We start from the raw sequence: 26,312 nt of genomic DNA, 5'->3' as shown, positions 1-26,312 counted from the left end.
GCGTTTCATTTCCCTTGTGAGAATCAGACCTGCTTTTCAGCTCCGTTGGGAGTATCAGACCTGCGATTCTTTTCCCTTGTGAGTATCACACCTCGTTTTCTGCTCCCTTGTGAATATCAGACATACATTTCTTTTCCCTTGTGAGTATGAGCCTGCTTTTCTGCTCCCTTGTGAGTATCAGGCCTGCTTTTCTTCTCCCTTGGGAGTATCAGACCTACTTTTCTGCTCCCTTGTGAGTTTTAGGCCTGCATTTCTTTTCCTTTGTGATTAACAGACCTGCATGTCTTTTCCCTTGTGAGAATTAGCCCGCTTTTCGGACTTGTGTTTCCTTTTCCTTTTGAGCATCACACCTTCGTTTATTAGCCCTTGTGAGTTTCAGACCTGCGTTTTGTTTCCCTTGTGAGAATCAGACCTGCTTTTCAGCTCCGTTGGGAGTTTTAGACCTGCGTTTCTTTTCCCTTGTGAGTATCAGAGCTGCTTTTCGTCTCCCTTGTGAGTTTCACACCTGCGTTTCGTTTCCCTTGTGAGTTTCAGACCTGCGTTTATTTTCCCTTGTGAGTATCAGACTGGCTTTTCTGCTCCCTTGTGAGTATCAGACCTGCGTTTTGTTTCCCTTGTGAGAATCAGAGCTGCTTTTCAGCTCCGTTGTGAGTTTCAGACCTGCGTTTCTTTTCCCTTGTGAGAATCAGACCTGCTTTTCAGCTCTGTTGGGAGTTTTAGTCCTGCTTTTCTGTCCCCTTGTGAGTATCAGACCTGCGTTTCATTTCCCTTGTGAGAATCAGACCTGCTTTTCAGCTCCGTTGGGAGTATCAGACCTGCGTTTCTTTTCCCTTGTGAGTATCACACCTCGTTTTCTGCTCCCTTGTGAATATCAGACATACATTTCTTTTCCCTTGTGAGTATAAGCCTGCTTTTCTGCTCCCTTGTGAGTATCAGGCCTGCGTTTATTTTCCCTTGTGAGTATCAGACTGGCTTTTCAGCTCCGTTGTGAGTTTCAGACCTGCATTTCTTTTCCCTTGTGAGTATCAGACCTGCTTTTCGTGTCCCCTTGTGAGTATCAGACCTGCGTTTCATTTCCCTTGTGAGAATCAGACCTGCTTTTCAGCTCCGTTGGGAGTATCAGACCTGCGTTTCATTTCCCTTGTGAGAATCAGACCTGCTTTTCAGCTCCGTTGGGAGTATCAGACCTGCGATTCTTTTCCCTTGTGAGTATCACACCTCGTTTTCTGCTCCCTTGTGAATATCAGACATACATTTCTTTTCCCTTGTGAGTATGAGCCTGCTTTTCTGCTCCCTTGTGAGTATCAGGCCTGCTTTTCTTCTCCCTTGGGAGTATCAGACCTACTTTTCTGCTCCCTTGTGAGTTTTAGACCTGCATTTCTTTTCCTTTGTGATTAACAGACCTGCATGTCTTTTCCCTTGTGAGAATTAGCCCGCTTTTCGGACTTGTGTTTCCTTTTCCTTTTGAGCATCACACCTTCGTTTATTAGCCCTTGTGAGTTTCAGACCTGCGTTTCTTTTCCCTTGTGTGTTTCAGACCTGCATTTCTTTTCCCTCGTGAGTATCGGCCTGCTTTTGTGCTTCCTTGTGTGTTTCAGACCTGCGTTTCCTTTCCCTTGTGAGTATCAGACCTGCGTTTCTGCTCCCTGTGAGTTTCAGACCTGCTTTTCTGCTCCCTTGTGAGTGTCAGACCTGTTTTTCTGCTCCCTTGTGAGTATCAGACCTGCTTGTCTGCTCCCTTGTGAGTTTCAGACCTGTGTTTCTTTTCCCTTGTGAGTTTCAGCCTGCTTTGCTGCGCCCTTGTGAGTATCAGACCTGCGTTTCTTTTCCCTTGTGAGTATCAGCTTGGTTTTCTGCTCCCTTGTGAGTATCAGATCTGCTTTTCTTTTCCCTTGTGAGTTTCAGACCTGTGTTTTCTTTCCTTTGTGAGTATCACGCCTGCATTTCTTTTCCCTTGTGAGTTTCAGGCAAGTGTTTCGTTTCCATTGTGAGTTTCAGGCCTGCGTTTCTTTTCCCTTGTGATTTTCAGGCCTGCGTTCCTTTTCCGTTGTGAGCGTCAGACTGTGAAAAGAGGAAATAATATGAGGCCGGGAAACCCAAAGGAAACACACCAAACACTGGTTACAAAGGAACATACAAAGTACTTTATTTTAAGGTCAAGCAATGACAAAGTCAAATGACAGATCAGATAGCTATCAGCCCTCAGTACAACACAACAAACTTCAACGGGGTTCGATGTATTCAGTGAGAGACTGTACATTGCGACATTCAGGCTTTTATACATTTCTCCAGCCTGTTGTCCAACCCCTTCGCGGGTTAACCATTCCGTGAATGTATTACTGGTCGAGGGTCTCTGCCAGGTCAATCTTCTAATACATACATCAGTATGCGCATAGATCAGTTCCGTTGATACAGGTAATCCATTTACATGCAGGTCAACAGTAGGACAAGGTCTCAGTTCACGACCCTAACAAGTGGCCTGTAGGCAAGTTATACATTAGCTGTACGGGGGTCATGTCGACCTAGATTCTATTTGGAATGGCATCGTCCACCATTTTGATGTACAAGGTGACTTTTACACAGCAAGAGAACCTAAAATGGTGGTTTGATTCAAGATGGCGGCCTACATCAATTTCTAAGGTCTTGCCGTAGAGAGTTATTCGCGTACAGTTTTAAGCAACTTGGCGTAGGCCAATATACATACAATCGTTACAATAGCTGTTAAGGTGTACGTCACGCAACTTGGACGTACCTCTGTTTCCGGATGATGTCCGCGTTGGGGAAGCCAGTCTGAGATTCGGGTAAACCAGTAGAGATTATGGCACAAGGAAGCGGCCTCAATCCTGTCCTGAGGGTACAGGAATGGACGGGGGCCACCCCCCAGTACCAAAGATCTTCTTCTTGTAGTGACCTTCGTTGCTGTAGCTGGCACAGGCGAGACGGGCAACAAGGAGGTCGAGAAGTCCAGGGAGGTGAGAGCTCAGTAGAATGGCCGAGGGGGAGAGCTCAGTAGATCGCCAGGAGAACCAGGCACACTCAGTTCAATGGAAATCCAAGCAACAGTCAATTTGCCGAGTAGTCGGAGAGAGTCCAGGCCCAGGCGAATCCGGAAGAAGTTGAGGGTAAATTGGAGCAGGCAAGAATACTGGTACCCCAGCAAGGCAACAAAAATAGGGACACCAAATAGGCGGGTAGATTAACCTCAGGGAACCTCAAAGGATTGAACCAAGGGAAGAGCAGCAAGGGAACAACAGGGAGGCCAGGCAAGGAGTAGGGAGCCAACCTGGGAAGTGGGGATACCAGGCAAATGGAGGGAACCAGACAGGGAAACCAGGCAAAAGAAGGCAGAGGGTCCGGTGGGAAAATACTGGAGAACCAGGCTGAAAGGCAGAACGGCCTGGCAGGTAAGCAGGGACCCAGGCGGGCAAAACTGGAGAGTCTGGCAGTAGAAACAAGGAGACCAGACAGAAGGGAGGGCTGGAATCCAGGCGGGGAAGCAGAGCGAGGCTGCAGAGTCCAACTGGAGCCGGCGGCGAAACAACTGTGAGTCAGGAACGAACCGCGTTAAGACGCGATTCGTTCCTGCACCAGACCGCTATTTACAGCCACGGTACGAAACCGAGGCTTGGAGCGCGATGAGAACCGTGCATGCACCGCGGTCCTTCCAGGACGAGAACGAGGCTTGAAGCGCAAGCCATCGATCGCCTTGGTCCGCGGCACACGCGTGCGCCCGTAGCCTGGACCAAACAGCTGATTCGGGCGTCGGAGAATCTCCCTCCCACTGATCCGATACCTGGAATAGAGCTGCCAAGGAAAGTAGCGACCCGCAGCCTTCCAGGTACGTGCCTAACAATAGGAGGCATAATTTAATATCCAGTTTGACAAACCCTCCTTTTGGCCTATGCCAAGTGCTAAGACTACTTCTGATCTCCTTGCAAGTAGCTTCATACGTCATCGTCCATACACCCTGAATCGCCGTCAGAGATATCTATGGCCATCAGGTCGTTCACTAAGATCTCTTTTAACACATACTCCTTGGAAGTTTTATCCGGGGCATATACCTTTTGTCCAATCGTACCTATCACGTGAGCACAACATCCCCCTAGCATCGAACATGGATACAACAACAAAGGAATAGCAGAACTCCCAAAATGATCAACAAAACTGAAAGTAGCTTCCAAGCCCAAGCCCAAGATCGTAAGAGATCCCAAAACCAAGCACTAAGATTTCAGTTCCCCTCGGGAACATGTACTTCTGAGCTAAGGACGTGCAGATTCTGAATTGCTTTGAAAATGGTTGGCTAGGAGTCTGGTACGAAAACACAGCAAGCGGACCTCACTAATTTACATACTCCACCACGTTCAGCCAGAATGACATCTAATGCCATCCGGTTCTGGAGTGCTACTAATCTTATCGCTTTCTGTTCTAATGTCATGTTATACAGAATATCTGTGGTCCGGTTGATGGTTCTCTCCAGTACTCTCGCTAGTCTCCTGATGTCTTCGGAATTTGCTATCTGCCCCCAAAATGGCACAACTGATTTCGCTATATCTCCCATCACTTGTGCGGGGGTATCACCATTCTCGTCCCACCGTGGACAAGCCTTTGAAACTTCCAAAGTGCTTGCTATGAATACCCCAGGTAACAGGATCCCTAAATAACAGGTTCCCTGCCAATCCCTGGGCAACCACGGAAATGCTACATTACCGCAAACGAAATAGACAGGTTCGCCTACATACAAAGGTCTGTTTTCCCCAGTCAAATTTGCAACGCTGGCACAGCCTTTAAAATCTCCCACTGGCCGGGTACCATTCCTCTGTATGCAGAAAGAAACTAAATCGGGGCTATGGTTAACAGTGTAAGAAGGAGGCACGGCATCCTTATTGCCTATCAGAGCCATTTTAAAGGAAACTAAAGATTGGAAAGGACGGGATAGTCTATCAGAAGGCCTAATTGAAGCAACGTTGAGTTTGCTCCTATTTGCGAAAAGCGAGCATCCCAGGGGAGTCAGAACACGTTTTTCAAAATTATTCAAATTAGTTCCATCAAAATTCCCCGAGATGCTATCATTCCAAAGAACAGTGCTCTAAGAGAGGCATAACAAGCAGTCGTCAAAGGTAAGGGGTGGATATACCAACCTAACCCCTTATCCCCATGTTGCGGTCAATGTGAACAGACCCAACAATTGGTTTTGTTAAAAATGGCATGTGTCGAATTCATAATCAGCATCATAGTATTATTGTGATACTTCTGTCTAGGCTGAGAGTCCCTAGGTGACAGAGTATGCAGGTGTATAAAAGGAGTAAAAACAGTAGGTACAATTTCAGTTGGCAAAAGAGGCTCTAGAGGATAAATCTCCTCGAAGTACCAGAATCCTAAAGCAGTTACTATAAAAACCCCAATTATTATCATCAGAACACAGCAATACGTTTTCGGGGCCCAGGCACATTGTTCATTGTCCAAGTTGGTCACCCCCTTATTTACAAGTCCAATACGGGCAGTAGCGGTGGCAGGCATCGTAGTCTTCGTATGGAAACTCCAATGTTCGTTGCTGGCGACCTCCTGGTCACGAGGCTTCTTAGTCCTTCCCCAACCCTAGCCGACAGAGCCCTCTTTCTCAAAATTTGGGCAAAAGCAAGCCATTGATGATTCTTTCCTTCTTTTGAATGCACAGTCGAACCATGCCGTAGGTCACTTTTCTCCGCCGAAGATTATATCTGGTGGTTCCCGGTACTGTTTGATCCAGAAATAAGGTAACGTCACTCCCTGAGGGAAGCAACATATCAGAGGCAACGGAAGTTGCAGAATTCAAACCAATGGTTTCCGTAAATTACTTTTCCAAAGAGTGTGGAGACAAAATGGATGGTTCCCCAAGCCCCACAGGCTCTGAGAGATTCTCCGACTCACTCACTGTGCTATTTGCTGCTTCAGGATCATTGATTGCGGCGCTAGCGAGGGGTTCTGTTTCTTCTGTAATGTGTGGCGTCGGGTGAGGAAGTTTCTTGACATGCGTCGCATGTATCCAGTTCTTCTTTCCAGCCACCCGCACTGCCGTGTGGGTGACCAACAAGACCTGGAATGGTCCCCGCCAGCGAGGCGCGAGGCAAGAAGACCGCTCGTATGCTCTCACCAGGACCCAGCTTCCAGGCCGGATGTTGTGTCCTGGGCCCTCATAACGTACAGGTAAAGCTGATCGTACCTGATGATAAATGAAATACAGATTTTTAGTCAACTGGTTACAGTAGTCTGAAGGCAATACATTCTCAACATTTCTCAGTGCTTTAGGTTTCAGAAGACCCCAACAATTGGCAGGCCTCCCCATCACCACCTCAAATGGAGAGAGCCCAGTCTTAGTATGAGGGGTAGTGCGCATGGCTAATAACACGATCAGTAAGGCGTCCGGCCATTTTAGTTTGGTACCGGCACACGTCTTAGCGAATTTGTTCTTTAGGATAGCATTATGTCTCTCTACCAACCCGGCACTTTGAGGATGTCTAGCCGAATGAAATCGCTTATCAATATGTAGTGCCGTACATATTTGTAAAATTACAGCAGCAACAAAATGTGGACCATTGTCCGACCAAATGACTCTTGGCAACCCAAACCGCGGGAAGTGCTCCTTTATCATCATTTTTGCAGTGGTCATGGCTGTAGCATCTTTGACAGAAAAAGCCTCAACCCATTTACTGAAGACACAAATGACCACAAGGACATATTTTAAACTATTGCACCGTTCCATCTCAATAAAATCAAAATGAATCACTTCAAACGGGACAGAAGGAGGCCCAAAGCTACCCCTTAGAGTTACCATCCCCTTCGCCACATTGTGCTGTAGGCAATTCATGCAATTCTGGACATAATGCGGAGCAGTTTTCGAAATCTTAGCATTTACCCAGACTTTCTGTAACATTTTCGTGATCTGTTGAGAACACACATGTGTGGGACTGTGTGCCATAGTGACCATCATGACTATGTAGGCATTAGGAAGTAACCATTTCCCTTCAACTGTGTCTACCCAACACCCATCATCATCTAATTTCCCCAAGCCTTCAGCCAATTTCTTAGATTCTTCCATTGTGGCATCAGCTTGCATATCCCGCACAGACCCAATATCCTCGTCCATTACATAGACATCCCTAGTTTCTCTTAGAGCATACATTTCTGTGCGAAGATCTGTGGCAGTTTGTACGGCTATCTGATCAGCGAAAGCATTCCCTTTTCCTACATCGTCTGGGATCTTTCAATGCGCTGCGCATTTTATGATCGCTAACTGACTAGGGAGCATGAGCACCGAGAGCAATTGTACTATCAGGGGGCCATGCTGAATCTTGGTCCCATGTGAAGTTAGAAACCCTCTCTCTGACCAAAGTCTCCCAAAGTTGTGAGCCACCCCAAAAGCATACTGACTGTCAGTATATATATTCACCGTTAGCCCTTCGGAAAGCTCACAAGCTCGGGTTAATGCTATAATCTCTGTGGCCTGCGCAGAGTTATGTGTAATTCGCTTGGTCTCTACAACCGTGCTTAATGTAGTGACTGCATAAGCAGCTGTGGATGTACCATCCGGAAGTTTCAAACAGGAGCCATCACAAAATAGCTCCCCTTGCGCATTATCCAAAGCAGTGTCCTTAAGATCAATTCTGCCCTTCGTTTCTTGTTCAGTAGCATACAGGCAGTCATGTGACTCATCATCACCGCAAACAGTATTTTGCGGGAAAGGTAGAAGTTCAGCCGGATTAAGAACACAACACCTCCTAATTTGTGAGCAAACAAAATTAATTCATATCTCGTCAATCGTGCGGAAGTGAGGTGTTGCTTTTGGGTTTTGTTCAATAGAACAACTACAGAGTGAGGCACCATCAGGGTTAGATCATGGCCTAGGACCATTCCCTCACTCTGATTTACAGACGCGGCAGCAGCAGCGACAGCTCGCAAACATCTTGGCAAAGCGCATGCAACAGGATCAAGGGCGGAAGAGTAGTAACCGCACGGCCTATTCTTCCCTCCATGTTCCTGCGTTAATACAGCCAAAGCACATCCATCACATTCATGCACAAACAACACAAAGGCCTTGTTGTAATTTGGTGTACCCAAAACCGGTGCAGAGCATAATGCAGTTTTGAGAAGCTCAAATGATTGTTGATGTTCCAATTTCCATGACAATGGCGAAGAAATGCCCTTCTTTGTCAAAGCCAACATCGGTTTTATCACTAGTGAAAAGTTTGGGATCCATAACCTACAGTAAGAAGCCATACCTATTAAGGTTCTGACTTCCTTCTGTGTACTTGGGACAGACATGCCAGAAATGTGTTTTATTCTTTCAGGTGTCAATCTTCTTCTCTCCTTTGACAGGAGGTAGCCTAAATAGGCAACCTCCTGGCAACAATATTGAAACTTTTTAAGCAAAGCTTTGTGACCATGCTTAGCTAGATGGATGAGCAACAATACAGTGCCCTCTTTACAAGAGCTCTCAGAATCTGCTGCTAAAAGCAAGTCGTCAACGTACTGAAGCAGCGTACAAGTAGGGGGTAATTCAAAAGTATCAAGCTGTTCTTTCAAGGCCCTACTATAAATGCTAGGACTCTCAGTGTAACCTTGAGGTGCACGAGTAAATGTGAACGAGCGCCCCCCTAATTTGAACGCGAACAAATATCTACTGTCCTTGTGTATAGGAATACTGAAGAAAGCATTCTTCACCAAATAATATTAGTACCAGAGATGAAACCTTCACCTCCCTCCCACGCACCTTACTAGACAGAAATCTTAAACTTCGCGCAAGACTCACACAACTATATGAACCACCTAGAAGAACCCTACCATCAACCAACCTAAAAACAAATTACCCACAAAAACCACACCAGACGGTAACAACAAATGTCACTACAATCAAAACACAAAAGTTCAAGACCTCAGATACCAACTTAACTACCCCAAGCCAAGCAAACATGCCTAAAGAGACGCTAGTACTCAAAGGAGCACTCCTTAATGCAAGATCCCTTGTCGCCCATGCCCTTGACATAGCCAACCTCATTACAGAACACAATCTGGACTTCCTGGCAGTAACCAAGACCTGGCTACATAACGCAGCTGGACCATCGCTAATGCTAGCCATTCCAGAAGGCTACACCATAACAAGACAAGATAGGGATGGCACACGAGGTGGTGGAATTGCCATCATCTCCAAATTGAGCCTCTCTCTCAGAACATCCCCTCCTCAAATCCTACAATCCTGTGAAAATATCTTGGTCAAATTCCAGATAAATAACATACAAACCCTCATCATCCACTTAATTTGTAGACCCCCAGGTCCTCTCGGTACCTTCGACGAGGACTTGCATAGCCTAATCACCAACAACCTTAAACCTACCTCCCAGCTTCTATTATTAGGAGATTTTAACCTTGGCTTTAATGACCCTATGGGCAAACAAGCCTCAGACATAGCCAATACCATCAATGCATCAAGCCTGTTTCAGAAAGTCAACAGACCCACTCACTCCAAAGGGAGAACACTAGACTGGATAGCAGATTACAACTGCACAGCCTCTATCACTTCCATCTCTCCCCAATCATGGACAGATCACTCTCTCGTAACCTTTAACCTATCTACAGCCAGACCCTCTCCGACGGTCCCATTGTTAGCACCTCCTTGTCTAACCAGAAACAAAAAGAGTATTACAGCGGAAAAAGTAATCCCCGCCATCCTACCCACGCTAAACGCTCTATCTGACAATCTAGACCCTAGTACTCTAGTTGAAGAATATATCAAGATTATGCTCAACACACTGGACAAAATCGCCCCGCTCAAACTTAGAAAAAGCAAACCTAAAGCGCACCTTAACAAATGGTTCACTCCCCAATTGAGAGATTTACGACTCCTAAAAAGAAAAAGTGAAAATTCCTGGAGACTATGTACCTCTATCGAAAATAAAGCAAAACTATCCTCTATCTCCGCTCACTTTAAAAAAGAAGTGAACCTTGCCAAAAAGAACTCCTATGATGAACGTATCACTAACTCTAATTCTAGCATGAGAGAACTCTTTGCCATACTGAAGGAATTAGAGTCACCAATAGCCACACCAGACTTAGTTACCAAGGATAAGACTTGGTGCACAGATATTCAAAATGCGCTAGCAAATAAAATCAATACACTTCAAACCAAAATACAACAAAAAAAAGATATGCTCAACCTTCAGCACTCCCCTAATACCTCTACACATAGTATCCCACCAGAGGCAAACAACAAATTTCACTTCTCCAAAACATCCCCACTAGAAGTAGAAAAAATCATTCTTTCACTCAAACCATCTAACTGCAAGGGCGATACTTGCCCAGCACAGTTAATAAAAGACGCTGCCAGAGACCTCTCACCATTTATTTCTAAATTAATCAATGCCTCCTTCACATCAGGCACTATCCCAGCCAATTTAAAACATTCCTGGGTGCTCCCACTTCTCAAAAAACAGACCTTAGACCCACTTATCCCAACCAACTACCGCCCCATTACCACTGTGCCATTCCTCCTCAAAATATCAGACAAAGCTGCCTATATTCAGATACAAAAACACCTTGACTTGTATAAGCTCCTAGGAGCAAGACAATCTGGTTTCCGTCCACTTCATGGAACGGAAACCGCCTTAATTGATTTAAAGACGCAGGTCGACGAGCTGAGGGATGGAGGAGGAACAGCACTCTTGCTCCTACTTGATCTCTCAGCAGCATTCGACTTGGTCGATCACAAGGTACTCTGCAAACACCTGGACTCTGCTGCCCATTTCTCTCCTGAGGCCATCAAGTGGCTAGAATCTTTCCTCAGCGAAAGAACAATGAGAGTTTTTTCCCCTTTGGCCGCAGCTGACCCTACCCCTATATTATGTGGCGTTCCCCAGGGTTCCTGTGTCTCGCCTACCCTATACAATATCTTCACCAAACCCTTGTTCGATGATCTAGACCTTCTGGGTATCACCTACACTAACTATGCAGATGATACACAGATTCTCCTCCCGCTTTCTGGGGATCATAGGAAGGACTCGGAATTGGTGAACAGGGTATATCTCGTTGTTCAAGCATGGATGGCCACACATGGCCTGTGCTTGAATGACGACAAGACGGAGTTGATAATCCTGGGAACACATATGAACACCAAAAAATTAGGTCAGGAATTCTCCTCCTTCAATATTGATGGAAATCCTATCAGGGTCTCCAAGGAAGTAAAAACCCTCGGTTTCTACTTGGATTCCACACTATCATTCGACAAACAACTAAAATCCTTGGCCTCCACCACCGCATACACTTGCAAACTGATAAGAGCAGGCAAGCCTTTCCTCTCTAATGACAGTTGCATGATCTTGGCTAGAGCACTTATCCTCTCCAGGATCGACTACTGTAATGCCCTTTACAGTGGCGCCAACAAATCTACCATCCAGAAACTTCAAACGCTCCAAAACAATGCTTTGCGAGCAGCGCTTGGCATAAATAAAAGAGCACACATCTCCACCATTAGACGTCAACACAAATGGCTATCTACAAACCACAAAATTCAATTAAAAATGATCTCCTTGACACATAAAGCTCTTAACAACGCCGCCCCAAGCTACTTCACGAACAAAATACAAAAAAAAACCTCCATCAGACCGATTAGAGCTACCAACACTAACTGTCTGGTAGTACCTAGATTTAAACTTACCACTGTCGGTGGGAATAGTTTCCCTGTGAAGGCGGCTAAAACCTGGAATCTATTACCCAACAATCTAAGAGCAGATCAGCCGTACCCACTATTCAGAAGGAATGTTATCCAATATCTTATCTCCAACGACCACTAGATATAGGTTTATAGTATTCCCAGACCTGACACTTGTCCCTCTCCTCTGTCTCACGATATGTTATGCGTACCATCTTCTATGTAACTCATCGACCTGCACGATGATGGTCCTGCACATTTGTATACTATTACTGTATCTTGTATAATATGTATAACTTGTATAATATCTATAATATCCATTACTGTATCTTGTATAATATGTATAACTTTTACTCTATCCTGTATAATCTGTAACAATGTAAGTTTCGCATTATCCTACCTGCTGCGCCCTTCTACCTATGGGTCTGGAGCGCATTAGAAATAAAACAAACAAACAAACAAACAATCAGGTCCACAACACTAAAGTAAGTAGCCGTAGCTGGAATCATAGTTAATATCATCGTCACATCAGGCACAATTGGAAATTGTGGAGTGACAACTCTATTGATGGCACGCAAATCATTATAAAACGAAATGGAATAGCATTATTGCCTTTTTTGTACACGGGTAGGATCGGAATATTGCACAAACTTCCTGTAATCTCCTCAATCGCCCCACGATGCACAAAATCGGAAACAATGCTCTTCAAAGCTCGCTCATCTTCAACCAAGATCTTATACTGCGGAATATGTGGCAGCTTAATACCATGTTTCAAGACTATTCTAACAGGCTCAATCTGTAGAACACCGACATCATTGTCGTCAGCCACCCACAAACACTCCACAGTCAAAAATTGTGAAACAGAAAACCGCTGTGGTGAAATCGTCAAACGCACTCCATCAGATGAACAATGAATTACCGCATTTAATTCCTTCAACAGATTCAACCCCAACAAATTCTCTCCACAATTCGAAGTCAAAAGAAATGGACAATGGTCCGTAAAGGGACCCAAAGAAATAGGTACCGGCGAAGAAACCGGACAAATGACTGGTGTGCAAGAAAACCCTACGGAGACATTGGTTTGCCCTGACAGTGGAATGTTTGGAACCCGAGAATGATCAATGGAGCACTTCTGTGCTCCAGTGTCTATCAAGAACTGATGTTTCCTATTTCCCACTACCATTTCAACGTAGGGGCCTTTCTGACTAACGGGAATAGGTGTAGGTTCCAAACCCTGCTCCGGGCAATCCTAACGAAACAGAATATCATCAGAAGGAAGCTCCTCAGAGAGGTAAGCAGAAGAAGGGTGATCGAATGTGTTTCTAGTATCCACACTCGAGGTCTGATTGTCCTGTGAAAAAGATTGCTGAGGATCCTGTGAAAACTGACCTCTACCAGGGTCCCCCACCCTGGGGTGACCTCTGGGTCGTCTACCCATACTCCCAAATGTGTTATTCGACCTCTGTCGAAGGACGGGGCATTGTGCACGCCAATGACCCTCCTGGCGACAATAGGCACACTGGTTAATGTTCAAAGGACCTAAGGGCACATTCCCTTGTGGGACATACTGACCTCTAATCTGCGAACTACCTCCTATGGGGCCTTTTTCATTATTGACACGGTTCTCGTAGTACTGAGCCATGTGCAGTACTTCTGATTGGGATTTCGCCTGCCAAGCGCTCTCGGAAGACATAATCTGTGACTGGATGTCAGGCAGCAATCCATGCACAAATTTGTCTACAAATAACCTTTTCCCAGATTCTGTGCCTAAATTCTGTCCACTAAAGTCCGAGAATACTTGTTCGAACCGATTAAAGAACTCAGTGGCACCCTCAGACTTTCCTTGGACACAGGCCGTAAGCTTGTCCCAAATAATTCTTTTTTCGTGAATTATAGTTTTTAATTTCGCAATGATTCTGTCAGGCAAAGTGAGTATCACCTGAGGTGGTCTCTCACCAGCTGGCCTTTCCCCGTCAAGCCTAGTTATATTAGCCCACGTATCTCCCAACCCAGGTGCATCATCTATTGTTCTAACCTGCTTCCACAAATCTACGGGCAGGAGTACAGGGAATAACAAGTCAATATCGCCTAGGGTGAACACTGAGGACTGCAAGACGGACTCTATCTCTTTATAGAATCCTGTCGGATTTTTCCTAATATCTGGAATAGAGTTCACTTCCTGTCGTGAAAACGGGACGTGAACAAACAGCGATACATAATGTGCAGGAATGTCCACAGCAGCTATACCTGCTGCAGCATTAGCGGCAATCTCAACTTTTGGGACAAATGTCGGAGGAACCTCTCTCATAGGCAACTGAGAAGTAGGCAACTCCGAACGCTTGCTAAGCAACAGAGCTAAGTCGAGCGCTAAAGCAGTCGAAGAAGTGTCAAGTGAAAAAGCTCTCTTGTAAATACCCAGTAACTCTGTGGGACAACTAACCTTCTTCCTCACACATTCATACTGCAGGTACTCTACCATTACCTGAATCACCTTCCTCTGCATTTCTAGCGTATATTGACTGTATGTGTCATATACCTCAACCGGAGTTATCGATAAATCCGAAATCCATCTAATCGCATCTTTTGTACAAATTTGTGCTTCCTCAGATGCCCATTTACGACACGGAAGAAATCGTTTCTGTACATACATACTCTCCTCTTCGTCATCCTCATTCCGTAACTTCTCCAAATCTCTCCTATACTCAAACAACCTCTCGACATGCTCATGTACTTTCTCCACAGTATCTCTTGATAGTGCTAAAGTATTCAGATCCCTCAGCCCCTGTGGGAGATCCACATTATTTAATTTACCCAACATTACGCATAAATGAATCCCTAAACCTTCAATAAAAACATTTTTCTCAGGAAAATTATCCATATTAGACAGTGTGGCAAAAACATTAGCTCGATCATCTCTCTCCATACAATACTTAGCCCATGCAAACAAATCCCGCTTTTTTATCTGTCGGGACAGTATTACGAGTAACAACCTTCGACCCCAATCAACTATAGTCAGTACAGAACCACTCGGGAGTGGAGGTGCAGGCAGATTCAATGGAGGTGTTATTACTGGTGCAATGGGAAGAGGTAGTAGAGCAGGTGGAGGAACAACAGCCGGAAGAATAGGAGCAACAGGTTGAGCAGGGAGAGCAGGAATAACAGCAGGAAGAGGCAAAGCAACAGGAAGAGGATCATACGGAGGTGGTGCAGAGGCACCAGGCCTTCGCTTGTTTAACAGTTTGTCGAGAAACTCGTCAGAAACATGAAGGTCTTTAGAAGGATAGATTTTCTGACTACCGAGTGAGAAAGCCCTATCCATATTCCTAACTGACTCAGACTGTTTGTCCTGATCATATAACAACGCCTTTTCAGCGTTCGTTTTATGACGGCGCGCATGTTTTTCCCTACTCTTAAGCTGCTGCAACGCTTCTTTTTTCCAATTCTTTAAAACATCAAATGCTGCGGGTCTGGTCTTTTTCTTTAGCAAGACCGACTCTAAGTATTCAATACGAGGGATCTCAAAACTACCATTGATTGGGGACTGAAGTTCGGAGGCATGTCTGGTTTGTCTGTGCCAAATATCATTAAATACTACACATCCAATGCCATGTTTACAATACATAGTAAACGCCAGCGACCCCTCCTGTGGTGCCAGGCAGCTAAATTCCAAAGATTGTCGATCGCTGCGGAATAATGCCCTAAAGCAGCTAGACAATTTCCCAGGCATTTCTCAAAAACTTGGTGTTACCTGGTCAATAATTGTGTCTGCAGATACAATGCGCCAAATCCAAATTGTCAGGGTTAAATTAAGAGTCGGGTCACGACTCACCTGACCAAATCTAAGGAGGACCGTACGGTTTATCAAAGAACTTATTTAACAAATTTTACCTTGTGTTTGGTGATTTCGGCAAATCTGCCCGCCTCAAAAAGTGGACCCTCGTCAAGATGCCGTCTCAGACCGCACGGCTATCGTCCAAGGATCGGATCGTGCAGCGCTGTAGAGGTGTCGCGTCTCGTTTAGTCGGGCCCGTAGTATCACACTGTCCGATCCCGGTCCAATAGCATGCGTCAACCTTCAATGGTCCGGCATCAATCTTGAGGGTCCCTATTCGGGCGCCAACTGTGAAAAGGGGAAATAATATGAGGCCGGGAAACCCAAAGGAAACACACCAAACACCGGTTACAAAGGAACATACAAAGTACTTTATTTTAAGGTCAAGCAATGACAAAGTCAAATGACAGATCAGATAGCTATCGGTCCTCAGTACAACACAACGAACTTCAACGGGGTTCGATGTATTCAGTGAGAGACTGTACATTGGGACATTCAGGCTTTTATACATTTCTCCAGCCTGTTGTCCAACCCCTTCGCGGGTTAACCATTCCATGAATGTATTACTGGTCTAGGGTCTCTGCCAGGTCAATCTTCTAATACATACATCAGTATGCGCATAGATCAGTTCCGTTGATACAGGTAATCCATTTACATGCAGGTCAACAGTAGGCCAAGGTCTCAGTTCACGACCCTAACAAGTGGCCTGTAGGCAAGTTATACATTAGCTGTACAGGGGTCATGTCGACCTAGATTCTATTCGGAATGGCATTGTTAGGCAGAAACCTGTGCAGTTCCCTCTGGGACCACTGCAAAAGATTTAAGACCACAGGTGTTTGGCAGTAAACCCACTTGGTAGCAGTCCGTACCACACAGATTCACTTGGTAGCTGTGGCTGAGCATTCAGACTTCCCTCAAGAAGAGTTAGCCAGTATACAGAGTATTCACAATAGGTCAAAAGAACATAGTGGAACAAGTAAACACTGACCAGGGCTTGGTGTAAAAGAGATATAATTATTTATTTAAAACCACATCTAGAAAATCACACAGGCACTAATAGTAAGCAATTCAAAAACACGGTCACTAAAAGATATACACTCCCTTAGAAGAATATTAGACAAGTCTTAAGTAAAGCTCCACTTATTTTCAGACAGCGGTGAGCGCTTAACGCAGATGGCACTCTAATAATTCGTTTTAAAAAGGGAGAGAAAAGCAGAGAATAAATTGAAACAGATCCCAACACTTTTTCACGAACACAACAAGAGAGGAAGGCAAAGTAAAACCGTGAAGTTAGAGTTCAGTAGGCTGGATCCACTTTAAGAGGATCAAACGAAATGTGTCCAAGGTCACACGGTTGCAGTGCACAAAAGTCTTGAAACGGTTCTAAAAGGAGTTGGACCAAAGAAAGGGACCAGTTAGAGGGTCAAGGCGGCCAGCCCAGTCCAGAAGGTTAAGGGGTTATTATTACCTTGTAGCAATCTTTAGAAAGGGAGGCCTGGTGGACACGGTACCTTAAAGTGGTGAGAATACTCCAGCGGGGGCAGTTGTTCCTTGCAGCGGATGCAAGTCGGTGCTTCATCCGGGGGAAGAGAGGATCTTGCCGGGAAGGAAAACAGGAGTCCGTTGCACTACCAGGGAAGAAACCAGCCGCAGAGTTTCTCAGGTAAAAGGAGCAGTCCTTTGGTTCGCGGTCCAGTGGTAAGTGGCTATCCGGTTGCCGGGGGTGCTTGCAACGGGCAATTCGACCACAAGCCAGTCTGGGGTGCGAAATGAAGAAGGTAAACTGGTTGTGCCCACCAGTCAGGGGAAGAAGCCTCTCCAGCAGGGAGATCTTCTCTGTCGTCGGGAAGTGGTGAGTCGGTTCCACAGGGCTCCACCGGTGGTGTCGTCATGGTAGGTCGGCTCAGCTTCTCCCTCGTCGGATTCTCAGGTCCTGTGGCGACTTCTGAAGTTCCAGTCCCCAAAGCCCTGCTTTTATGCAGCACACCCCCATTCACTCAGCCTAGCTGTCAATCAAACATGCTAAGTGGTGAGCCGGCCGGCACACCACTTGGGCCAATCACACAAGAGTGCGACTTGAGTTACCAAGGTAAGTCAGTCCAGGGTGCCTAAACCCCCTCCCACACCCTCTGTGGTACCCAGACAGAGTGGCACCACTTTTGGAGGTTTCTGTGGAGAAGCCTGCCAAAAAGTGAAACAAAGGGCTCGACTTGGGTTGGAGTCTCAGAAGAGAACACAAACACCATTTTAGAATCGAGTCCTGGCAAAAAATACCAACCGGCGAATTAATATTAAATAAATAAACCGGCGGTATGTTCGAGGCTATGAGAATTAAATAATTAAAGTTGGTAGCCTCGAACAATGGGAAAATCCCATAGGAATATATTCGCGGTCAAATATAAAAAGTAGTATCCACTGCCACCAGCCAAAACTCGATCAGGGGGGACGGAGACGTGCCCCCTCGACTAACAGACCCTGGGGAAATCGAATTGCCCCGACCAGTACGTCCACAATATGATGGTTTGTACTGGTTTCTGTTAATAATTTGGGACTAGTAAAGCCAATGGTGACTTTACATGCCCTGGGAGACAGTAGTCAGTCCCAGGGTATGGAGTCTATGGTGGGATGTCACTATGACACCCCTGTGTCACTGCACAGAGGGTGCTGTGTAACACACATAGTAAAAACACATGAGACCCTATGGAGTAAAGGACCCATAGCCCATAAAACACATTAACAGTCAAAGGAACACCATAAATCATGTCCAAGAGTGGGAGAAAAAAAGAGTCTCACTCTTGGCAGGAGAAACAAACAAACTCCAGAAATCCAGCAAAGCTGCTGGTGGACTCACTAGGTTAGGAAATTCAGCCTAAAGAGAGAATTCTCCCTAACAGGCATCGTCCACCATTTTGATGTACAAGGTGACTTTTACACAGCAAGAGAACCTAAAATGGCGGTTTGATTCCAGATGGCGGCCTACATCAATTTTTAAGGTCAAGACCTTGCCGTAGAGAGTTATTCGCGTACAGTTTTAAGCAACTTGGCGTAGGCCAATATACATACAACCGGTACAATAGGAGGCATAATTTAATATCCAGTTTGACAAGACCTGTGTTTCTTTTCCGTTGTGAGTTTCAGGTCTGCGTTTATTTTCCCTTGTGAATTTCAGGCCTGCGTTTCTTTTCCGTTGTGAGCGTCAGACCTGCTTTTCTGCTCAGTTGTGAGTTTCAGGCCTGCGTTTCTTTTCCCTTGTGGGTTTCAGGCCTGCGTTTCTTCTCCCTTGTGAGTTTCAGGCCTGCTTTTCTTTTCCGTTGTGAGTTTCAGGCCTGCGTTTCTTTTCCCTTGTGAGTTTCAGGCCTGTGTTTCTTTTCCGTTGTGAGTTTCAGACCTGCGTTTCTTTTCCGTTGTGAGTATCAGACATGCGTTTATTTCCCTTGTGAGTTTCAGGCCTGTGTTTCTTTTCCGTTGTGAGTTTCAGGCCTACGTTTCTTTTCCGTTGTTAGTTTCAGGCCTGCATTTCTTTTCCCTTGTGAGTTTCAGGCCTGCGTTTCTTTTCCCTTGTGAGTTTCAGACCTGCTTGTCTGCCCCCTTGTGAGTATCAGACCTGCTTTTCTGCTCCCATGGGAGTATCAGACCTGCGTTTTGGCTCCCTTGTGAGTATAAGAGCTGTGTTTCTTTTCTCTTGGGAGCATCAGGTCTGCGTTTCTTTTACTTTGTGAGTATCACACCTCGGTTTCTGCTCCCTTGTGAGTATCAGCCTGCTTTTCTGCTCCCTTGTGAGTATCAGACCTGCGTTTCTTTTCCTATAGGAGTATCAGACCTACTTTTCTGTTCTTGTGAGTATCACACCTGCGTTTCTTTGCCCTTGTGAGTTTCAGGCCAGTGTTTCTTTTCCCTCGTGAGTATCAGCCTACTTTTCTGTTCCCTTGTGAGTTTCAGGCCTGCGTTTCTTTTCCATTGTGAGTTTCAGGCCTGCGTTTCTTTTCCCTTGTGAGTTTAAGGCCTGCGTTTCTTTTCCGTTGTGAGCGTCAGACCTGTGTTTCTTTTCCGTTTTGAGTTTCAGGCCTGTGTTTCTTTTCCCTTGTGAGTTTCAGGCCTCCGTTTCTTTTCCGTTGTGAGCGCCAGACCTGCTTCTCTGCTCCCTTGTTAGTTTTAGACCTGCATTTCTTTTCCCTTGTGAGTTTCAGGCCTCCGTTTCTTTTCCGTTGTGAGTTTCAGGCATGCGTTTCTTTTCCGTTGTGAGTTTCAGGCCTGCGTTTCTTTTCCGTTGTGAGTTTCAGGCCTGCATTTCTTTTCCCTTGTGAGTTTAAGGCCTGCATTTCTTTTCCGTTGTGAGCGTCAGACCTGTGTTTCTTTTCCGTTTTGAGTTTCAGGCCTGCGTTTCTTTTCCCTTGTGAGTTTCAGGCCTCTGTTTCTTTTCCGTTGTGAGCGCCAGACCTGCTTCTCTGCTCCCTTGTTAGTTTTAGACCTGCATTTCTTTTCCCTTGTGAGTTTCAGGCCTCCGTTTCGTTTCCGTTGTGAGTTTCAGGCCTGCGTTTCTTTTCCCTTGTGAGTTTCAGGCCTGCGTTTCTTTTCCGTTGTGAGTTTCAGGCCTGCATTTCTTTTCCCTTGTGAGTTTCAGGCCTGTGTTTCTTTTCCGTTGTGAGTTTCTGGCCTGCGTTTCTTTTTCCTTGTGAGTTTCAGGCCTGCGCTTCTTTTCCGTTGTGAGTTTCAGGCCTGCGTTTCTTTTCCCTTGTGAGTTTCAGGCCTGTGTTTCTTTTCCGTTGTGAGTTTCAGGCCTGCGTTTCTTTTCCCTTGTGAGTTTTAGGCCTGTGTTTCTTTTCCCTTGTGAGTTTCAGACCTGCTTTTCTGCCCCCTTGTGAGTATCAGACCTGCTTTTCGGCTCCCTTGTGAGTATCAGACCTGCGTTTCTTTCCCCTTGTGAGTTTCAGACCTGCTTTTCGCCCCCTTGTGAGTATCACACCTCGTTTTCTGCTCTCTTGTATCAGCCTGCTTTTCTGCTCCCTTGTGAGTATCAGACCTGCTTTTCCGCTCCCTTATGAGTATCAGGCGTGTTTTTCTGCTCCCTTGTGAGTATCAGACCTGCTTTTCCGCTCCCTTGTATCAGACCTGCTTCTGCTCCCTTGTGGGTATCAGACCTACGTTTCTTTTCCCTTGTGACTATCAGACCTGCGTTTCTTTTCCCCTCTGAGTATCAGACCTGCTTTTATGCTCCCTTGTGAGTATCAGACCTGATTTTCTTCTCCCTTATGAGTATCAGACGTGTTTTTCTGCTCCCTTGCGCAACCACCAGATGTCCTGACAGCCCTCACCACCAGATGTCCTGACAGCCCTCACCAGCCGATGCCCTGGCAGCCCTCACCAGCCGATGCCCTGGCAGCCCTCACCAGCCGATGCCCTGGCATGCCCTCACCAGCCGATGCCCTGGCAGCCCTCACCAGCCGATGCCCTGGCATGCCCTCACCAGCCGATGCCCTGGCAGCCCTCACCAGCCGATGCCATGGCATGCCCTCACCAGCCGATGCCCTGGCATGCCCTCACCAGCCGATGCCCTGGCAGCCCCCAGCCGATGCCCTGGCATGCCCTCACCAGCCGATGCCCTGGCAACCCTCACCAGCCGATGCCCTGGCATGCCCTCACCAGCCGATGCCCTGGCAGCCCTCACCAGCCGATGCCCTGGCATGCACGCCGCTTACATACCCATGTGCTTCCACATACCATTAACATTGACCTGCAGTTAACACAGCGCCAACACCCTGAAGCTAAACACACCTTAATCCAGGGAGGACCTGTAGTCTGTCACTGTGTCACTGGTGACCCAATAGTGCCACAACCAGAAACGGGTGTCCAGGGTCGAACACATGCACCACTGACCTCTAATAGCGCCGAATCCTGTGCTGAATCTCACAAGTGCTATATTCGCAGGGACACCGCTTACTTTCCTTTCTTTGAGGCCACTTGCACATGGTGTTTTATGTTAGACTCGTGTGATCCTGCGCACAGGGTCGGTGCACTGAGCAACGCCTCACAGGTTCTTCCTGAATGGTGTGTTCACGTGACTTCCTGTTCATCTTCTCTGCAGCTTTCCCAACGCCCTCGTCACGTGCAGTTCCTGGGGAGGGTTTATGACTTTGGGGGGTCGCTCTATAGGGGGACAGCTATAATGTATTGCACGGTGTATAGGGGAATCTCTGGGGATGTCTGCTGTGCTTCTGGTGTGTCTTGTGCGTTTGGGCCGGATAAGGCTGCATTTCTGGGCATGTGCCAGGCGTCTGTCTGGTGCACACTGCACATGGGGTTTGCGGGGTGTTAGTGGGTGCCCCAGGGGCCAGGGGCACCTTTGCTTGAGGGGCATGCCACTTAGGAGGCATTTTGGGGCAGCTGTGATATGTCTGCAGAGAGTTTCCGGCGGGTACAGCAGCCAGCAGCTGCCTGGTGCCTGCTGGGGGTCTGTGGCCAGGGTCTCCCGTGCATAGGCGTCACCACCCCCCTCCTCCTCAGTCACTGCTGCATTCTTCTCTTCACAGGCTGGACGCTGCCGCTGGTGGGACAGGTCTACCTCGAGATGCTGACCAGTTGGTACTGCAGTGTGTGGGACTGTGACCCCCGGGACTGCAAGGTGTCCCACAACATGACAGGTAATGTGGGTGCCCAGCCCCTCTCCCCTCTGCATCGCTCCCGCTGCAGCTCTCCATCCCCCTCGTGTTCCCTCTTCACCCCTCTCCCACTGTTCCCCCTCTCTCTTCCACTGCATCTGCACCCTTACCTTGCCACCTCTCTTTATCTTCTTGTCGATTGGCCCCGGTCTCTCTCTATGCACCCCAAATTCTTGCACTGCCTCTGAACCTCTCCCTGCTGCATTGCTTCCTTTGTGCCAGTCCCTGCCCCATCCATTAATGTTACACCCTCTCTCTTTGCAACTCTTCCATTCTTTTCTAGGTCTTCTGCGCCTCGTTCTTGGGTCATTGAAGTATTTAACACGCCTTTGGGTTAGGGCTGGTTTGTCTTTCTAGGTTTATCAGCCTCTCTCTTGTTCTCCTCTGGGCTTGAGCTGGTTGGTCACTCTGGGTTCACCGGCATCTCTCTTGTTCTCGTCTGGGATGGAGCTGGTTGGTCACTCTGAGAAACTTATAAGAAACTTATAATGACAGAATAGCCCAAGCCAGCTCCAGTACTAAAGAATTATTCAACATTCTAAGAGAATTAGAGAACCCTAACCCACCGCCAGTTACATGCACCAAGGACAAAGCCTGGTGTACCGTCATTCAAAATGCCCTATCTAACAAAATCAAAGGACTACAGACTAAAATAGCGGACAAAAGATCCCAACTAACAGTCACCACACCTGCTCCCACCCTTACCTCTCACTCTAACTCAGGTTTCTCATTCAAAAAAGTCACCATTCCTGAAGTCCAGAAAATCATTGCTTCTCTCAAACCATCAAATTGTAAGGGTGACAGTTGCCCTGCCCAGATTATAAAAGATGCCGCCAGAGACCTCGCCCCATTTATCACTAAACTTGTAAACTCCTCCTTCTCTAACAATTCTGTCCCAAGTAACCTTAAACAGTCCTGGGTTCTACCACTATTAAAAAAAACAGACCTTTGACCCAGCTATACCCACCAACTATAGACCTATTACGACAGTCCCCTTTCTATTGAAAATTCTGGACAGAATAGCCTACTTGCAAATACAAGATTATCTGGAAGCCCACAAACTACTTACCACCCGTCAATCTGGCTTCAGACCTCGGCACGGAACAGAAACTGCTCTTGTCGACCTCAAAAGTCAGATTGATGAATTAAAAGACAAAGGAAAGATGGCCATCCTACTTCTACTTGACCTTTCTGCGGCTTTTGATCTGGTGGATCACTCCATACTCTGTAACCACCTATCCTCAGCGGCCCATTTCTCCAGTTCTGCAGTTGCCTGGATCCAATCTTTCCTCGCAAACAGAACTATGCGCGTGTTCTCACCCTCAGCAGCTGCTGACCCCATCCCCATCACCTGCGGAGTCCCTCAAGGCTCCTGCGTCTCACCCACTTTGTACAACATTTTTACAAAGCCACTATTTGACAAATTGGACCGTCTGGGTGTCCCCTACATAAATTATGCAGATGACACCCAGATACTCCTACCCCTTTCAGGAACCTATGATATAGACGTCGCGCGGATTAATGAAGTCTACATCATCATTCAGGCATGGATGGCCACACATGGCTTATGCCTGAATGATGACAAGACGGAATTACTCCTAGTCGGATCATCCAACAATATCCTTAAGCTAAGTCCTCACTATACAAACATAGTCATCGATGGGAATAGCATACCTATTGCCAAACATGTAAAAACTCTAGGTTTCTACTTTGACGCCCAGTCTAACCTAACTAAGCACATCAACATGACTTCATCGGCCACAGCCTACACTGGCAAGTTAATCAGAGCCTGTAGACCGCTACTATCATCCGCTAGCTGCCTCACCCTGGCGAGAGCGCTCATACAATCCAAATTGGATTATTGCAACAGTCTTTATCTAGGAGCGAACAAAACCATCTTAAAAAAACTACAGATTATGCAAAATAACGCGCTCAGAGCCACGCTGAATATCCCCAAAAGAGAGCAATCATCAGATACAAGAAAGCACCACAGGTGGCTCTCTATACAGGACAAAATTGCCCTGAAAACTATTTGCCTCACTCATAAAGCGCTTAACCACCAAGCCCCCCCGCCTCACAGACAAGTTCACTTGGAAGGTATCCAATACAACCACCAGATCTTCCAACACACCATGCCTGGTGGTGCCCAGATATAATCTGAAAAGAGCAGGAGGTTCCAGCTTCCCAGTATTAGCCGCCCAGCTTTGGAACTCTCTCCCACAGAATATCCAAACCATTCAGACCTTCAACAATTTCAGAAGTCAGGCTATCACCTGGATAGTAAATAATACGCAAAATAACAGTTCCTGATACCACTAACTAGTAGATGATCGGCTCCCATGACTGCTTTGATCCAATGTATAATATGTATTATGTTCACCTTGTATATACTCACCATTGTAACTTTACTTGTATGTTCAAACTGTATTAATGTACACAATTGTCTATTCTATGCCTCTGTAACTATTACTATCACCAGCGCCCAATTACCTCCGGGTTAGGTGCGCGATATAAATAAATAAACAAACAAACAAACAAACCGGCATCTCTCTGGTTCTCCTGTGGGCGGGAGCTGATGGGTCACTCTGAGTTCACCGGCATCTCTCTTGTTCTCCTCTGGGCTGGAGCTGGTTGGTCACTCTGGTTTCACTAGCGTCTCTCTTGCTCTCGTCTGGGCTGGAGCTGATTGGTCACCCTGGGTTCACCGGCGTCTCTCTGGTTCTCCTCTGGGCGGGAGCTGGTGGGTCACTCTGAGTTCACCGGCATCTCTCTTGTTCTCCTCTGGGCTGGAGCTGGTTGGTCACTCTGGTTTCACTAGCGTCTCTCTTGTTCTCCTCTGGGCTGGAGCTGGTTGGTCTCTCTGGGTTCACCAGCGTCTCTCTTGTTCTCCTCTGGGGTGGAGCTGGTTGGTCACTCTGGGTTCACCGGCCTCTCTCTTGTTCTCCTCTGGGCTGGAGCTGATTGGTCACTAGGTGTTCACTGGTGTCTCTCTTATTCTCCTCTGGGTTGGAGCTGGTTGGTCACTCTGGGTTCACCAGCCTCTCTCTTGTTCTCCTTTGGGCTGGAGCTGGTTGGTCACTCTGGGTTCACCAGCCTCTCTCTTGTTTTCCTCTGGGTTGGAGCTGGTTGGTCACTCTGGGTTTACCTGTGTCTCTCTTGTTCTCCTCTGGGCTGGAGCTGGTTGGTCACTCTGGGTTTACCTGTGTCTCTCGTGTCTCTCTTGTTCTCCTGTGGGCTGGAGCTGGTTGGTCACTCTGGGTTTACCTGTGTCTCTCTTGTTCCCCTCTGGGCTGGAGCTGGTTGGTCACTCTGGGTTCACCAGCCTCTCTCTTGTTCTCCTCTGGGCTGGAGCTTGTTGGTCACTCGTTGATCACTGGTGTCTCTCTTATTCTCCTCTGGGTTGGAGCTGGTTGATCACTATGGGTTCACCAGCGTCTCTCTTGTTCTCCTCTGGGCTGGAGCTGGTTGTTCACTCTGGGTTTACCTGTTTCTCTCTTGTTCTCCTCTGGGCTGGAGCTGGTTTTTCACTCTTGGTTCACCAGCGTCTCTCTTGTTCTCCTCTGGGCTGGAGCTGGTTGGTCACTCCGGGTTCACCAGCGTCTCTCTTGTTCTCCTCTGGGCTGGAGCTGGTTGGTCACTATGGGTTCACCAGCGTCTCTCTTGTTCTCCTCTGGGCTGGAGCTGGTTGGTCACTCTGGGTTCACCAGCATCTCTCTTGTTCTCCTCTGGGCTGGAGCTGGTTGGTCACTCTGTGTTCACCAGCCTCTCTCTTGTTCTCCTCTGGGCTGGAGCCGGTTGGTCACTCTGGGTTCACCAGCCTCTCTCTTGTTCTCCTCTGGGTTGGAGCCGGTTGGTCACTCTGGGTTCACCTGCGTCTCTCTTGTTCTCCTCTGGGCTGGAGCTGGTTGGTCACTCTGGTTTCACCAGCCTCTCTCCTGTTCTCCTCTGGGTTGGAGCTGGTTGGTCACTCTGGGTTCACCAGCCCCTCTCTCGTTCTCCTCTGGGCTGGAGCTGGTTGGTCACTCTGGGTTCACCAGCCCCTCTCTTGTTCTCCTCTGGGCTGGAGCTGGTTGGTCACTCTGGGTTCACCAGCGTCTCTCTTGTTCTCGTCTGGGCTGGAGCTGGTTGGTCACGCTGGGTTCACCAG

General features: G+C 47.0%; 1 protein-coding gene across 1 annotated transcript in view; it reads left to right on the top strand.

Annotated features, from left to right (window-relative positions):
- TOR3A (torsin family 3 member A) overlaps positions 1 to 26,312 on the top strand; it is a 192,717-nt gene that overhangs the window by 38,806 nt on the left and 127,599 nt on the right. The window contains exon 2 of the mRNA XM_069642460.1: positions 22,037 to 22,147. Within this exon, the coding sequence (XP_069498561.1) occupies positions 22,037 to 22,147 (111 nt within the window). The remainder of the gene's footprint in view (positions 1 to 22,036; positions 22,148 to 26,312) is intronic.

The sequence above is a fragment of the Ambystoma mexicanum genome, chromosome 1q (assembly GCF_040938575.1).
Source record: "Ambystoma mexicanum isolate Mex_15411 chromosome 1q, UKY_AmexF1_1, whole genome shotgun sequence".
NCBI classification, from domain to species: Eukaryota; Metazoa; Chordata; class Amphibia; order Caudata; family Ambystomatidae; genus Ambystoma; species Ambystoma mexicanum.
This window is presented reverse-complemented; position numbering and strand designations above follow the sequence as displayed.